General features: G+C 33.5%; 7 protein-coding genes across 7 annotated transcripts; 3 read left to right on the top strand and 4 right to left on the bottom strand.

The window, feature by feature from the left end:
• Nucleotides 1-416: 416 nt before the first annotated feature.
• On the top strand, nt 417-3731 carry NAEGRDRAFT_69292 (uncharacterized protein; the record flags this gene model as incomplete). The annotated part of the gene is made up of 4 exons (XM_002675595.1): nt 417-573; nt 799-1491; nt 1548-3531; nt 3572-3731. 4 exons carry the CDS (start codon nt 417-419, stop codon nt 3729-3731), a joined length of 2994 nt encoding a protein of 997 aa, XP_002675641.1.
• Nucleotides 3732-3931: 200 nt separating this feature from the next.
• On the bottom strand, nt 3932-6515 carry NAEGRDRAFT_58461 (Acyl-CoA dehydrogenase; the record flags this gene model as incomplete). The annotated part of the gene is made up of 6 exons (XM_002675510.1): nt 3932-4787; nt 4830-5197; nt 5238-5734; nt 5778-5872; nt 5912-6043; nt 6117-6515. 6 exons carry the CDS (start codon nt 6513-6515, stop codon nt 4032-4034), a joined length of 2247 nt encoding a protein of 748 aa, XP_002675556.1. The 3' UTR covers nt 3932-4031.
• Nucleotides 6516-6721: 206 nt separating this feature from the next.
• On the bottom strand, nt 6722-9094 carry NAEGRDRAFT_50227 (uncharacterized protein; the record flags this gene model as incomplete). The annotated part of the gene is made up of 3 exons (XM_002675509.1): nt 6722-7762; nt 7835-8327; nt 9087-9094. The coding sequence occupies 3 exons, from the start codon at nt 9092-9094 to the stop codon at nt 6722-6724; spliced, it is 1542 nt and encodes a 513-aa protein (XP_002675555.1).
• Nucleotides 9095-10410: 1316 nt separating this feature from the next.
• NAEGRDRAFT_58460 (uncharacterized protein) lies at nt 10411-12783 on the top strand (the record flags this gene model as incomplete). Its single annotated transcript, XM_002675594.1, has 1 exon — nt 10411-12783. The coding sequence occupies one exon, from the start codon at nt 10411-10413 to the stop codon at nt 12781-12783; it is 2373 nt and encodes a 790-aa protein (XP_002675640.1).
• Nucleotides 12784-12830: 47 nt separating this feature from the next.
• Nucleotides 12831-14173, bottom strand: NAEGRDRAFT_69289 (uncharacterized protein; the record flags this gene model as incomplete). Its single annotated transcript, XM_002675508.1, has 3 exons — nt 12831-13109; nt 13159-13338; nt 13388-14173. 3 exons carry the CDS (start codon nt 14171-14173, stop codon nt 12831-12833), a joined length of 1245 nt encoding a protein of 414 aa, XP_002675554.1.
• Nucleotides 14174-14438: 265 nt separating this feature from the next.
• NAEGRDRAFT_69288 (uncharacterized protein) lies at nt 14439-15594 on the top strand (the record flags this gene model as incomplete). The annotated part of the gene is made up of 3 exons (XM_002675593.1): nt 14439-15123; nt 15167-15295; nt 15344-15594. 3 exons carry the CDS (start codon nt 14439-14441, stop codon nt 15592-15594), a joined length of 1065 nt encoding a protein of 354 aa, XP_002675639.1.
• Nucleotides 15595-15599: 5 nt separating this feature from the next.
• Nucleotides 15600-16980, bottom strand: NAEGRDRAFT_58459 (methionyl aminopeptidase). The gene is made up of 2 exons (XM_002675507.1): nt 16856-16980; nt 15600-16652 (listed from the first exon to the last, which is right to left on the bottom strand). The coding sequence occupies exons 1-2, from the start codon at nt 16959-16961 to the stop codon at nt 15631-15633; spliced, it is 1128 nt and encodes a 375-aa protein (XP_002675553.1). The 5' UTR covers nt 16962-16980; the 3' UTR covers nt 15600-15630.
• Nucleotides 16981-17074: the final 94 nt, after the last annotated feature.

Genomic DNA, 17074 nt, shown 5'->3' with positions numbered 1-17074 from the left:
TTGTTATGTTCAGATTGAAAAGTTTTTCAACAAGATGGAGAAGGAATACAATGCAATGGAGGTGAGAGATGCCTCCGTTCAGTGGTCCTACGCTCTCCATGCATTGGCATGTGGTTTTCCAACATTTAAAACCCTTCATGAAGCAATGGCTGTCTGTGAAAAATCAATTAAAAGTAAATAATTGATTGATTACTACTATTTAGCATGATAATACTCACCCATGTGCACTGCACTGCTCTGGAGAGAACTTCAACGATTAGCAATCACTGCTTGTTCCTTACTTCATTTATTACGTGTATCGAATAGGCAAAGAAGGACAAATATTCTTCATCACTGAAGAATGATTCACTGCATCATGTCAGCAATCAATCCTTACCTGCAGCTCTGTTTCAGTACAAACAAAATTCCCAAATAAAATGTCTCACCTCGGTGATAGCAATTCATCATCAGTTGCTCTCCCTCCTAATGATGCTTTGGAAATTCAATTTACCTTCAGTAAGAATAACACACCAAAGAATGAACATGTTAGATTTGGATGTATCCAATTGAATGAATTGGGTTTTGTAACAGATGGTATGTTGTTTAATGTGCTTGCATCATAATAATTGAAATTTTAACGAACAAACATTCAAATATTTCATCACCTGTCTACAAAAAACAACATTTCATCATCAACATGATTAAATAATATTATTATTACTATATATTGTATGAAATATCAACAAAATCAACCACATTCTAAACTGTTGAATGGTGTGACTAACTAAATATTTATTCTAAACTCTCAAAATTGAATAGTTATATTTGATGATCATAGTGGACCTCTTTATCAATTATCAAATTATCACAAAACCATATCATTGAAATCATCTAATCATACAGAAAATGATGGAGAATATAGTCAATCCTTTCTCATCAAACCAACACTCTCTCAATTATTTACAAATCCAAAAGAATTACTTGATGTTCCATTTAAACTATTTCTCAAAGACTTTCATAAACAATCATTGAAAGGAATGAATTATATTGAAGCATTCAATGCAAGTAAATTAGATGTGGCTCATGAAATGGAAGTTTTTAAACAACAAGCAATGGATGATGAAGAATTTGATATTGGAGCAACTTTATCCGATCCACTAAAGACATATAGAGGTAAAGCAAAGTGTTTTATCTTTTTTGTTGAAGGTGATTTGAGTAAAGCTATCAGCCCTCAATCAAATTTAATTGTTGAATGGGGAAAATATGTTTATGGTGATAATGTACCTAAGAATGTCAAGACAGAATTCAAATCAGATTGCAAATTCACATTTTCATATAACACTCTTACAAAATTTAAGAATAATCGTGTTATTTACTTATCAAGTATGTTGTGGATGGATAGCACTTCACAAACTTGTCAATTTACTCCTTTGGGATTGAATTTGGGAAATCAAACAAGTTCAATTATGGAATGTTACAAAACAGGATTGATTCATGATCAAATTCCTAAAAGTATGTTCTCCAATTATTCAAATGATTCATTAATTGATATTTTTAATTGAATTTAGATGTTTTCCCAACTCAAAATGATGATTTAGTTCATTCACCATACAAATACTTTGAATTAAAGAAGAATAATTCAGTTGTTTTGGAAGGAACTCATCATAATAGTGGAGTTAAATACTTTTACTTTGAAATTTCACATACTTTGGTTGGTAAAAAGTTTAGTATTAGTTCAAAAGCAGCTTGTTTGGATAAGGGTAATTATGTAATGAATCATATTGGAGAACCTATTTTCAATCCAGCATGTGAAAAACCAGTCATTGTTGGAAAGACTCATTCAAAATCTGATTGTACATTCTCTGTTGATTTGAATCATGTTCCTGATGGAATTGATAAGATTTTATTCGTTTCAGTTTTCCAAGGTAATTCTGAAACTAATTTCATCAGAGTTAGAGATAGTGTTATGAAAGTTTACAATGAAAAGAAGGAACTTGTTTCTTCTCTTTTTGCTTCTCCAGGTACTGAATGCTGTTTGATTTGGGGTGTTTTAAAGAGATTGCCAAGAGTGAATAATGGTCCTCATAGATGGGAGCTCTATAACATGGATCAGTACACTGATCAGTCTGGTCACTTGGGTGCTTACAAGTATGCTGTCAGACATATGCCAGTTGTCTCTCCTCTAATTGATACTGTTGATACTTGTCCACTCCTTTCCAATGCCTCTGCTAATATGAGTACAACAGTTGAATTTTCTACTCAAAAACCATTGCATGTTAAATTGAGATTAGGTAAAAGATTGGCTCCATATCTTGTGGAGAATGATGACGATGATGAAGATGAAGGATTCACACGTAAACTCTCAAAGAAACCATTCATTACAATGGATTTATGTTATTTTGATAAGTATGGCTATCATGTATACCATGAAACTGCCAAACAGGCAAAAAATAAGTATAATACTGCCTTTGAACTTGCGTTGAAGGATCAGGTTGCTAATTTCCCATCTCTCAAGACATTGTTCATCAAAATTTCATTGAGATTACCTGAAACAACTATCAGAGGTGAACCAAAACCATATTATGATTGTGATTTTGAGGATGAAACTAGACCAAGAACACTTTCTCAAGGATTTATTAATTCCATTGTTGATGAAACTCATCGTTTTATTGTTTACGATGAGGAGAAGAATCAAGATTTATTTGCTGTCACTGTTCAAGATTTGAGTTTGAATGATCAACAGGAAGCTCTCAAAAAGATTAAGGACAAAACAGTGATTAAACCATCATTCGAAACTGATATGCTCATGATTAAATTGGAGAAGGTAGATATCAAATCAGATTTGTGGAAAGTAGTGCCATTGAGAGCAGATTTTAACAGAGAAACCAACTGGATTGAAAAGATCAGAAAGGAAATGTTATCTGATTATATTCGTTTGAGACCTGCTGCCAGAGTTTTAGCACCAAAAGAAACAGTTTCTACACCATTTGTTGATGATATCTATAAGGATATTGTCACTTCTGTTATGGCAGTTGAAGCATCAAAGATTCAATACAAACCAAAGCTTCAGGTTTTGACAGTCAATAGTGCAATTGAATTGACTGAACAAAATTGTAGATATGGTAATCCGCTTTGTGTTGAAATTATTACAAGTCAAAAGAGATTTACTTATGCAGGTGAAAATTCTAGATTTGAAGTTAGTTATAAGGATTATGATATTCAAACACAAATGCTTGGTATTGTTATTAATTTTGAGTTGACTGCAGTTCCTCCACCTGGTGAAATAATTGTTTTGAAATATTTTGATCAAATTGTTGGAGGTGAAAAGTTTAGAGTAGTAATTGATCCTTCCAAATGTGGATGGGCAAAGGTTGGAGATGTCTTGTCAGTATTGTCTGTTATGAAGGATGTTGGTACGAGAATGATTAATTCACAAGCATTATGCAAGGTAAATATGCAAGACTTTAATTGTTTGCTTCCTGAACCACCAAAGCATTTAATGGTCAAGATTATTAAGGCAGTAGATCTACCTGCTCACAATAATGACAAACAGTAAGTATTTCAAATAATCAAATTACTAATCACAATATAGTTCTGATCCATATGTTGTAGCCAAATTTGATGATGGAAAGAAAGAAGTCAATAAGAAGAAAACAAGTTTATTTATTACAGATCCAATTAAGAAATGTTTGAATCCTGTGTGGAATCAAAGTTTCATGATGTATGTTTGTTATTTTTTGTTATTTAATTAATCAAATCTATTAGAAAATTGATTGGAGATATTAAAGCTGACACAAGAGTTTTGGCATTCCATATGTACGATAAGGAATCTATTTCAAAAGATAATTATATGGGATTAGTGTCTGTAAATATGAAGGACATTGTTGATGGTACAGAGGTTTCATATCCACTCAAACCAAATCTGCTAATCCAAAAGAAGCCAAAGGAAATTGAAAAAGTTAAAGGAAAGCTTTATCTTTCTTATGAGTTTTTATATTAATAAATATTTTCGAGTTAATGTTTGTAAAATCTATTTGCTTTGGGAAAATTCTTTAAAGACCAAGTTTTTCAGCAGAAGCATTACCAAATAATTGCTTATTGGAGAGAGCAGCCTTGAGCATGGAAGAGTAGATTGGAGATGGATCAGATGATACTTTACCACTGACTAATCCTTCATTATTACAAATTGGGACAGGGATTGAGTCTTGATCGATAACTGCCTTAACAATATTCAAAAGTTCAACATAATCAATTGAGTCAATAAGCTTGGATTTCTCCTTGACCAATTGTTTTCCAACTTCTGGTGTAATTAATTGATGAGTTAAAAAGTATGTCATATTCTTTTCCAATAAATCAACAACGAATAAATTGAGTTGTTTGGTTAAAACCTTCTTGATTGTTGGATTCTTGCATTCCTCAACTTTGCTGTGGAATAATGCTAAAAGTTCATTTTCAATGTAGGCTGTTGCTGCATCCAACAATTGATTTTGTACCATATTCCAGGCATTGAAATGATTGAGTGCCTTCTTTTGCTCCTTTGGAATATTATCTTTAGTGGAAAGATTGAGTTCATTTAGAATATTTCTAAATCTGAGAGCAGCAGATTGAACTTGCTTTTCAAGTTTGACGTCGAATAATGACAAGTAAAAGTTTGGATCAAGCAAATTGGTTGAGTTTTTCAATTGTCTTGATTTTACATTATCATTCAAGGAGTCTAATAAGTAATAACCAACTGAGGAGAAAACGCTTGAGTATTTCTCGCCCATTACCTTGTTATAATTACCAAGGAGATATTTGGATACTTCTTGCTATTTATAATGTTAAAATAAAAGAATATATTGAAAACTTACCAATAGAACAGTATTATCACCTTCAAAAGTCTTGTAAATATCGTGATTACAAATAGCTTGTCCAATTCTATTAAGATTTGAATAGCCCAAGCCACCACACTTTTCTCTCAACTTGACAATACATGTTTGAGTGGAATCAGTCAGATATGCCTTATAACCAGCGCTCATTATGTGAAGCTTTTGAGTTGTTTCAGGAGTACGATTCACGTACAAGTGGAATACTTGATTGGAGGCAAATCTAAATGCAAAGAATTTGGCCAACATTGGATATAATACAGTTTTTTGTGATTGAAAATTAATTACTGGATATTCTGATTGATTAGGGATACCGAATTGTCTTCTTTCAAATGAAAATCCTAAAGTTAAAACTGAAAATGGGTTAATAAAAAAGTAATACCTAATACCTACATAAAACTTTGGAAAGGACTTGGGCAGAGTTGACGCAAATGGTTGTTCTTCCCATTGTTAAAGTTGACATCATTGATCCAAATCTTTGGTTGGCTGACTTGATTTCACTAACATATAAACCTTCTGGTGTAACATCACCATACTTGTTTAACAAGTTTTCTCTTGGGACATGAACTTTGTTAAACATAAGGAATCCGTTATCGAGATTATTCAAACCCTCCTTAACAGTACAATCACCAATGGTTACACCATCATAAATTTCATTAGTGCTTGGATTTCTAACAGGAACTACAAGGCAATGAACACCATGATTTTCATTACCAACATAAAGTTGAGCAAATACTAAACACATATGACAATGTCTAGAGTTTCCAATCCAAAATTTGCATGATTCTCTATTTGGAGTGTTAATTTCAAATGTATCAGTTTCTTTACAATAAGTAGCTGTTGTTTGAATTCCTTTAACATTAGATCCGTGTGCAAGCTCAGTAATAGCACTAAAATTATTAGAAAATTACAAACACTCGAAATAAAACATACTAACTTCCCATCAATTCTAAGTTGTCAATTTTTTCCAAATATTTTCTATGTCTTTGAGTACCAAGACTTAATAAAGTACCTCCCCAAAAACTAAACTATTCCGAGTCAGTAATTTAATTAACATTGATAATTACCTGGAGCATAATTTTGGTTGATAAGGCTTGATCAAAATATGCAGCAGCAAAGACTCCAGCAAAAAATGATGCAGTATCGTGTTCCAATGTCTCAATTGAAAAACATCTCTTTTCCAATACTAGATATTTCAACTAAAATATTCACCCATTTGAATTTGCATTTTCATGATAAACTATTTAAATTATATATTATATTTAAACCTACTCTCTCATAATTATAATCCATTTGTTCAATTCTTGGCATGTCCAAATCAGGTGCAGCAAAGAGGTCGGGTCTGTCTTTCATTGCTTGAATCACTCTTAAGTATGATTTTTCCTCCTTTGGGGTGAATGGTGAAATAAATTTTGAAAATTCATTGAAAGGAAATGTTTCGGATGGTTTGACAGCAACTTTTTCAGAAGATTTTGTTGGAGCAACAGTTGGTGGTTTGGTATCTTTTGCTTCTTTTTTCTGTTGTGGAGTTGGTGTTGTTAGCACTGGATTCAAATGTTGCTTCAACATGTCCATTCTTTTTTGTCCTACCTGATCATCAATCTTTATTTTCCGATCACTGGTAAGTGCTTGTTGGATGACGGATACTTTCTTCTTTTCTTGTGCTGGCATTTTTTTGTGAAGGTTTTGTGATTTGTTGGATTAGTTCTTAATTGGATATTTATTGGTGCTTGGATTGAGAGGAGGTAGTTCTTACTGAAGACAATGAGCCCAATGTTGCGAGTGTTGGGGATGATTTGCTTTTGGGTTTTGAGGAGTCTTTCAGGAGAGGTTTTGTAACTCTGTTCATTAATAAGTAAAATTGAATATTTGAAAACTTACGTTGGTTTTGGTGTTGTGGTTGTTGGAATTGTTACTGTGGAAACAGTCTTGTTAGTTGTTGGTTTGACAGGATTAGAAGGTGTTGGAGAAGGACTAGGAGATTTGGTTTTTGTAGTTGATGTAGTTGGAATATTCAAATTTGTTTTGGAATTGCTTGTTGTTGCAGGTGGTCTTTTTCTTGGACCACTTGTTGTCGAAGGAGGGGAGTTGTTTGCTGAGTTGATAACTGGAACAGGTGAGGTCATTAGGAAGTCCTTATCTGGCCATTCTTGTTCCTCTCTTTCCTTTCGTTTATCATTGATATCATCTTGTGTTTGAAGATTAAGTCTAAAACCTCTGTTTGTTTCCGTTTCAATCATTGAGAGAATGTTTTTAGCCGAGACAGCTGCTTCTTTAACATCTCGATCCTTATCCAAACTCAAATACGAAAGTTTTTCCTTAATTTTTGCTAATAAAATAACATCATCTGGCAATGTCAAAGTTTGTTTTAGCTCTGGGAGCATGAAACAAAATCTTCTCCTAACATTTGCAATTTTATCCTTTTCCAATTTCATAACATTTTCAAACAGTATTTCTTTTGAGAATTTTCTACTGAAATGTTCCATAATAGGGTGACATAAATCGAAAAACATCATTCTGTTACACCATGATTTGCTGTTTACCAACTCCTTAATCAATGAGTTGAAAATGTCCTTTTGTCTGCTCAAGTTATGTAATCCTCTTGTCAAAATAACAAGAGATAAAGCTGCTTGAAGTTTAACTGGAATGGCAACTCCTTCAAATATTTGTTTCCTCAAAATTGGAATAAATGTCTCAATGATTTGTTCCTTAGAAAAGTATTTGTGGAAGTGTTGGAAGTGAGAAAAGTAGTTTTCCAATCTTCTCCAGTTGTTTTGAACACCACTATGATACTTGTTGATGTGAGTGATTACTAAACCAAAAAATGGTTCTGATGTTTTAGCAAGAGCAGTCTTGAAGCATGTTAAAATAGTTGTAAGGTTTTGTACAATCTTGTCCTTGACCTCATTGTTCACATCCTTTTAAGGTTACAACATTTCCATTTTAAGATTACTTACAGAAAGCAAAGAGAAGAATAAATTCTTCAGTACTTTTGCTGTTCCATCCTCTGCTAACAACTTTAAAATTTCATGAAATCCAGAGGCAATCCTTATTCTAACTTGAGACGAAGGATCCTCACATAACACTACCAAACAGTTATGAAGCTGTTTCTCGTATCTTTTGGACCCTACACATTTCACAACAGCAGGAAAGTTGAATGCACAAAATTCTCGTATTTCTTGTGAGTTATCTTTTGAAGCGTTCACAAAGAACTGAATAAGATAAGAGAGATGACCTTCATCTTTGAAACACAAGTAGAAGAAAATTTCTCCAAAACGCTCAACCAATGTTCTGTAGAGGTCACTTGGTGGTGATTTAATCCAGTTGATGTAGAACTTTTGAAGGTAATCAATTCTATATTTTTCATCAAAAAAGCTTAACAGGCTGGTTAGTGTTTCTATAGCAGCTTGTCTCACTAATTTTGTCTCGTCCTTAACTAATTGAATAAGTTCTAATAACAAGTATTGTTTTGTTTTCTCTGGTCTGGAATAAATTACAATAAATAACAAAAGCATGTAAATAAACTTACCCCAGCCCTTTAGAAATATTTAGAATCTCTATGGCCATTGTTTTCCTCACAGAGAAGGATGTATCTTGACATAAATCAATGATTTTTTGGAGATAATGATCCTTAATTGTTTGGAATGTAAACCTCTTGGACAAGGCTCCAAACAATCTGACACAAAAACATCTATTCTGTTCAGACTCCGAGAGACTACCCTTCTGAATAGCAAAAGGTATGATTTCATTTTCCAATAACCCAATAGGGATATGTTCTACTGCAAGAATTAAAACATCTTGAAAAACAGAAGATACATGATCCTTAGCGTTATTAATCATTGATTGGAGAAGAGGGAACAGCTCTTTCAAATTTTCTCCAGACATCAAAGGAAAGCAAGGAACAAGATAATCTCCAATCATAATTTGTGTATCCTCATCCTCTTTGTTGATTTTATCCTATTACAAACATTAAGCAATAATCGCAACTAAAAACCTACAGAAAAGAGAAGTATTATTCGCGAAACAGCTTGTTGTTGTCTTTGAAAAAGAGAGGGAAGATTTTCGAGTACGGAACATTTTTGTACAGAAGTACCTGATGAAAGAAGAAGAACAGCTCGTTCGACTTCTCCTAAATTTTCATCCACTAGATACCTCTCCAATAATTGTCCTTTTTTCTATATTTTAATCATGTATGATTTATAATACAATTCTTAATACAAAACGATTTTAAAAATTACATACCTGAGCATTCTTTTGGATTTCTGTTAGTGATACTTCAGAAACAGATGGAGCTATCGATGATGAGAGCTCAGGGAATGAAAATTGTATGTGTGGGAGGGAAATTTTGTTTTCATTCATTTTTTATAGCAGCTGATAATTGTGTTCAATAGAAGACTTCCCGCCAATGGAATGTACAGACGCGGGTGTAATAGAATTATTTTGGTAGGTTTATCTTATTAAAAAGTAAATGAAAAAGTTTGAGGCACGATGCTCCTATCGTTCTGTTTGCGTTCCTCCTCAAATCATGAACCACTAATTTAAAAGCTTTTCAACTAAATGGCTGAGCTAATAAAGGCCAAATGAATAGGCACTCTTTTTTCTTTTGATTACTATGTAAATTTGATTATCTCTTTCGCTACACATAAAAGATCAGCAAGTAACACAAGGGAATGAAATGTAATAAAATCGTAATCTGACCAAAACATGCCCTGTCATTCAACGCTCAAACTTTAAAAAGAAGAACCACTTCTCTAATTCAGAATCACGACCGTTGGTGATGAGTGTATTGTTTAATAACTGTAATGCACTTGATGAAAGAATGCATAGACGATAAGGAATGCAAGCCACAATGTTCAAAAACGGTCTTAATATTGCATCAAAGCAAGGCGATTTCTTTCTTTAATAGTTAACAGTATTTTGTAGCATTTATGCAGCTCAAAATCCAGCTCTAACTCTGGATGAAAATTCTTCAAGTAAAAAGTCTAGGAAAAAATCTTGCACTAAAATCTACTTTTTTCCAATATTGAACAGATTTCAGTGCAACCATACTTGAAGAATAATCAAAATAAGCCTGAATTGAAGAAAGATAATTTGAAGTTCAATTAAAATAAAGTCAACTTTCCTTGATTAGAAGTTGAATTTCACTTTCTTAAAAGAAATTTAAGATTTTGTTGCTTTATCCCTTTATTATCTCTTTTCAACAGGTATCATAGTGCTACTACTCAACCTGCCAGTACAAACCTTAAAAAGAAGATGCACCTCAAACCTAGCTTTCCAAGAGCATGGGCTGTTAAGTGTTCAAAAATGGCCTTAATACACAGAGTGCATTAAAGAAAGATCAGCCAAATATCTGCTTTGTGATTCATTTCGCAATCGTCAGTAGCAACCATTCACAGTGTTAATCATCAGTAGTTGATGTGGCATCAAAGTGGTCACCCGTTAGAAAAAAATTTTAAAAAAAAAGAAAACATTTGTGGTTCGTTTTTTATCTTCCTTTTGACCTTCTCTGAATTGTAAAACTTGAATCCGCTCCAAAAAACCAACTGAAGATTTAAAAAAATTGAAAATGGAACAACCTGAGCCAAAGACTTTCCATGGTGAAGAACCATCGGAAGACTCTCAGCCTCAACATGAAATCAATAATTATAGTGAGCAAGAAGAACCAGCAACAATGCTAGAAGAAACTGAGGATTCAACTATGGAGTATCAACAATCATCATCTTTTGAGGAAAACTCTACTAAGGAATCATCAAAGACAGAAGAAGAATATCAAACTTCTAGTTATGAGGATGATTGTAATGATTTCAGTGCTGATGATGTATCTACTCCTAGAGCAAACTCCAGCTCGGATTTTTATCATGATAAACTAGCAATACAAAAACCGAAAACATTGATTAAGGTGGGACTGCCATCACCTTCTCGAACACACCCCCAAACAACAAACAGTATTAGAAGGGAGAGTCCATCATTTGGTAACTCTCAATATAAGGTTCCTTCATTTGTCCCAAAGCTTTCACTTCCTCCTAATCGATCACCAAAAGCTTCAACACCTATTCAAAGATACGAAAAATATCCTATCAATCAACCATCTGTTTCCCATAGTCAAGAGATTAAAAAATCTAAACCAATTCACTCCACAGACAAGCCAATTATCGACAAAAAGGAAAGAATTGAAAGAAACTTTACTGCCAGTCCAACATTTGATGAACCAAAGAAAACTCCAAAAACTCCAACAAGACAGTCCTTGAATCTTCTCTCTCCTAAACATCCTCTTTCTACAGGACCTGGAGCAATGAATTCGAAAAGAAGATCTCAATCAAGAGAAAGAATTTCAAAAATGTTTACTCCTCCAACTAAGGGTGCAACTGGAGCATTTGCAAGCATGTCTGATTTTTTGGAAGTGAAAAGAACCCTAGAATCTATGGGAATGAGTTATAATGGGAAGACTGTAATAAGTTTGGAAAGTTTTGATGAGGAATCAAAAGAACCAATTTTATTAACATCTCCTAGAAGTATTGAAGCATGTTTGAGAACAGGAATAACCCCATTAGAACTCTTGAAAAAACCAGAATCAGAATTCACCAAAGGTGTCTCTGAAGAGGTTGGTAAAATGAGATGGGCCCACTATGAAACCAGAAGAAAAGAAAAACTCATGATGGTCAGGGAAGAAAGACAAAAGATCATTATAGAGGATGAAGATATTTCAGGTGTATTTGATTTTGAAGAAGAAAGGATGGAAGACTCTTACAGAGTTCTGATAGAAGAACAAAATAAGGTAGAGAGTCAATTCAAACATAACAGAACCTATATTGAACATTTAGTACAATATGAAATAGATTCAAAACGTAAACTGGCAGAAAGAGAAAATAGACTCAAAGAAAGAGAAGAAAGAATTGAAAAGGAAAGACAAAAAAGAGTGGAAAGACAAATGGAAGCTAACAGAAAGAGAGATCAAAGCATACTAGAAAGACAACAAGAATTGGAAAGATTACGAAATGAAAGAAAATTAATAGAACTTGAAAAGCAAAGATCTGTTGATCAAAAAGATGAAAAAAGACAACAACAAGTTGAAGCTAGGTTAAGGGATGCCAAGAGTAAAACTGATATGCTAAAGTTAAAGAAGGATGATAAGATTAAACAAACCCAAATGAGAGATGAGCAGAATCAAAAACTGAAAGAGCAATCTCTCCTTGAAAGACAAGAACAATTTGAAAAGAGAATGAAAGAATTTGAGACCCAAAAGAGCAAAATTCTCCTCCAAACTAAACAAAGGGCTATGAGCAAAGAAAAAAAGGTTAAAGAAGCACAACAAAGAGGACAATTGAATGAACAAGAAAAGCTGAATAAGATAAATGAAAAAATCATGATGACAGAAGACCAATTAAAGAAATTTGAGAATGAAAAGAATACGCTCACCCAAAGAAAGAAAATAGAAGAACAAAACAGAGAATTCCACAGACTAGAAGTTATTCAAAAGAATAAGGAAGAAACTGAAAAGAAAGTTGAAAAGATTTTAACAAGACAACAAAAAGAAGAGCAAATTAGAAAGGAACTTTTGGAGAAAGCTAGAAGAGAATCTCAAAGAAAGGCTGAAGAACAAAGATTAAAAGATATGGACAAGGCAGAAGTAATTGAAAGAACAAAGAGGGTTGAAGAATTCAAAAAGCTCCAAGCATTAGCTGTTATTGAGGAAAAGAACAAGAAGGTTGAAATGATTGAAAAGGGAAAGCAAGAATTGGCCGAAAAGAAACAACTTCAGAGAACTCTTTTAGAAAGAAGTAAATATCTATTGAAGAGAGTGAATCCTGATTCAATAGAAACAGCAAAAGATGTTTTGAATAAGTCAATTGACAGCAAATCTCTCTCAAGTAGTATAGATTTTGACCAACTCAAGCTTACACCAAGATTTTCAACACCTAGAGGCCAAACTCAACATTAAATAATTGTGAATATTAAAATTATTTTGTAAAAAGTTAAATCAGATTATTATTGTTTGACAATCTTGACTGAAAGTACACGCAAAGCATCAAGTAAATCCAAATCCTCAAAGTTATCAATTCTTCCCTTTTGTTCATCCTTTGCATTCCACAAAATGAAAGTTGGAATTCCTTTCACACGCAAATCAGCATGTGTTCTGTATGGATAGCTTGGATTTCCCTTGTATTCTGATCTTTCAACGAGAGCCTTGATTACAATTACTTTAACACCTTTCTTTGAAGCTTCTCTTTCTACTTCAGGAATAAAATCTTCATAAATGATTGGTTCCTATGATCATGTTTAATAATCGATTGAAAATTATTTAAAAACAACATACTGAAACAACACAATCTGGACACCAACTCTTTTGTGTAGTGGCATCTTTCTTTCCGGTGACATAAACATAAACCAAAGCACCTGGATTATTGTTCAATTGATCTTGAACAGTGGCATCAAATTCAGCAGGAGAATCAACAATTACGTCAATAGGCATTTTTTTATTTAATCTTTGTCCATCCTCCTCATCATGATTTAATTTACAAGGTTTATTTCTCAGTAATTTCAACTTTTCCATCCTTTTCTTCCAAGGTTAATCTTGTGAAATTGGTGTTAGTATAGATACAAATTTCACCAGCAATAAGCATGGCCTTTTGAGCAATTTGTTCAGCATCAAATCCATTTACATCCAAAAGAGCTTTGGCAGCTGAAATAGCATAATGACCTCCACTTCCGATACCAACAACACTATCATTAGCTCCACCTTCATTTGGTTCAAGAACGTCACCATTACCTGTAAGAATAAGAGTAATATTCTTATCGGCAACAATCATGACAGCTTCTAATTTCCTCAAATATTTATCAGTTCTCCATAATTTGGCCATTTCAACACATGCTCTCATTAATTGTCCTGGATATTCTTCAAGTTTAGCTTCCAATCTTTCAAAAAGAGTGATGGCATCAGCTGTTGAACCAGCAAATCCAGCAATAACATCGGAACCAATTTGTCTCAATTTACGAGCATTTCCCTTCATGACAACATGGCCAAGAGTAACTTGTCCGTCAGCTTGAATGCAGACCTTTCCAGCTTTACGAACACACAAAACTGTTGTTCCGTGCATATCTCTTGATCCATCCATAGTACTCTTGTCCATTTCCATTTTGATTGGTTGGGTATGGAAAAATTGTTGTGATGATTTACAATTTAAATTACACATTTGAACAAAAACATTTTGATGATTAATATTATTTAAAGATGATGAAGAATTAATTCTCAATCCGGATCTAATCGAAGCCAAACTGGCAACTTTTGATGATTTGGAGACTTGGAGAGCAGCACTAGTCAATCTTTTCATTTTTTAATTTTTTAAATAAAAAAAATTTCAAAAATAGACTTGTACTTCCTCATCATTGTATTTAAGTTGAAAAAGAACAACAAAAGAGAATAGAGAATTGGATCAGGAATAAGTTGGCTAAATATTTAAAAACAATAGTAGAATTTCTTTCGAACAACAATCATCAGGAATTGGACAAATAGTTTGAAATTTTATTAAGGCTTGCAAGATCACAATTATTTATCTGTTCATCATCATTATTCACACCTCTTCATCACATTTTACTATGATACATAATCTTATTATTGCCACAGAATCGGGTGTAAAATTGTTTGAAAAACAATTTATGACCCCAGTCGGTAATAGCTCAAACATGTTGGCCTCCCTTCTCACTGCCGTCTTAGTGAAAGGAAAACGAGAACTTTTTCATACAATGGAATATTTTGAAATGCAACGAGTAGCTTTAACAATAGTAAATGATGGTTCTAGAAGATTGTTCTGTGCTGTGATTACAGATTCTGATGTTGGAAATGAATTTCCCAAACTCATAGCAACACAAACTCTTCAGAAATATATTGAGGAATCTACCAAACTTCAACAATCCACGCAGCAAACTCTCTATCAAACATCGAACATACCAATTCCAGGAGAAAGAAAAATTCAAAATCAAATAGGAACAAAATCAGATGTATTAACACAAAATACACTGCCCAATTATCAAACTCATGATTCGTTTGGATATTCACGAATGGAACCATCAAGCTACTTTACAGGACAGAGAGTTTTTCCCTCACTCTCAAATAAGAATGGAAAAGAAATTACTCTCTACCCAAGAATACGATTTAATGGAATGGTGTCAGAAGAAGAGATTAAGAGTGAAGAACCATTCCAATTACGAGTCGATCCTTATGTTTTTCAAGTCAAATTACGAGAAACCTTTTTATCAATTGTTCACTCAATATTGAATGAATGTAAGTTTAGTACAACAGAATTCAAAAATAATCGACAAATTAGTGAGAAATGAAACAGGAATAATAAGTGCAGATTTGATAAGCAAAGATAAGGATGTCCTTTGTTCAACAAGTCAGAATTTGGACCTTCAAGCATATTCTCATTTCTTAATGTCTAATGCAACTGATATCAGTAAGTATTTTAACAATTCTTTTTAATGTGAGACTTACTATTCATTAGTGAATGCTGTTAATGACAAACCAAGATCAATGGAAATTGTTCTCTCCACTGCAACGGTGGTAAAGATTGTGCAAGTGGAGATGAATTGTAATTTAATTGTACTGTATCAAATGCCTCAATCAATGCTTTCGCCCACACAAGATATTGTTACTGAGGAAGATATGGAATCAGTTGTGGATAATATTCACTCTGTAATAGATTGGGCTGTAAAGTTGTTAAGGAAAGTTCAGTATCTCCAGAAAATGACATAAAATTTAATTAAGTTTTTTTTTATTTTATAAAGAAATTTAATCAGTTTCGTCCATCTTGGCTTCTGGAACAATCTTCAAATCAGTCTTCAAAACAGCAAGAACTTGTTCATCTTGAATACTCTTTTCAGATTGGAATGATTGGACTGGCAAACCAGTAATCTTTTGGACTTGCTTCTTAGCAATGAGGATTGTTGACTTTTGTTGAGCAACAAATTCACCCTTCTTGGCAACCAAAACTGGGTATGGATCAATCATTCTATTGTTCAACAATTCCAAAACTCCCATTCTGCCCAACTTAGGATCTAAGTGCTTAACAGTGAATGGAACAGCACCGAATTTATCCTTGATTTCTTCATAAACCTTACGAGAAGCGTTAACCTTCAAATCAACAAGAACGGATGGTTCTCTCTTGTAGACAGTAGTTCTAGAAGTACCTTCACGCAACTTAGCTTCATCACCAGTTGAAGCAACCAAATCCAAACAGAAAACTTGGTTAGATTCAAACTTGAATTCGTCAACAGTTTGGTCAGCATCTTCGTGCAACAAAATAACATTCTTTCCGTCAACAACATCTCTCTTAATTTCGTGTGACAAAACACCGTTAACCCATTTAACATTGAAAGCACGAGCAACCTTTTGGAGGGCTTGAATGAGGTCAGTGTTGGTCTTTCCTGGCTTCATCAAACGTTGAGCAACTTCCATACCTTGTTGAACAGCAGCAAGACAGTCAGCTTCTCTACCGGAGACGACGTTTGGAGTCAAAATATAAGTTTGAGCAATGTTGGAGATGAATCCATCAATTTGAACACCCAAATCAACTCTAACAACATCATTTTCCTTCAATGTGATAGCAGCTTCTGGTGTATTGTCGAGTGGAGTGAAGTGGCAAATAGTTTCGTTAACGTTAACGCAAGTTGGGAAAGCAATACCCTTCTTCATGCCCTTGGACTTCTTATAAGCATGTTTAATCTTTTCTTCCATGAAAGAATCACCAGCAGAACACAATTCGATAACCTTGACACCAGGCTTCATCAAACCTTGAATATGCTTCATGGTTTCTATTGTTCATAAATATTCATAATTATTGTTATATCAATACCATTATATTATCCATTATATTATCATCATAGAATGTAAATATATTATTATTTTGTTATCATCATACAAAATTCCATCAAATAAGAATATTAAAGCAACGTCGCGAAATGTAAAATTCGCAAAATATTTTCTTTTTAGCTTTAATCCAACGATAAGAACATACCATTAGCAATTTCGGCAGCAAGTTTGTACTTCTTGATGACGTCTGGGTTGTCGATGGTTTCATCAACAGTTTGTTCCAAAACAGTTTCAACGTTTTCAGCTGGCATTTGAAGGCTTAGATTCGAGGTATTTTTATTTTCAACAAAAAATTTGAGAGTAGAGCAACTTTACAAAAATATACGGACCGGTTTTGGAAAGGAGGCAAGAGAAGAAAGAAAAC

This window comes from Naegleria gruberi (genome assembly GCF_000004985.1).
Source record: "Naegleria gruberi genomic scaffold NAEGRscaffold_33, whole genome shotgun sequence".
NCBI classification, from domain to species: Eukaryota; Heterolobosea; class Eutetramitea; order Acrasida; family Naegleriidae; genus Naegleria; species Naegleria gruberi.
This window is presented reverse-complemented; position numbering and strand designations above follow the sequence as displayed.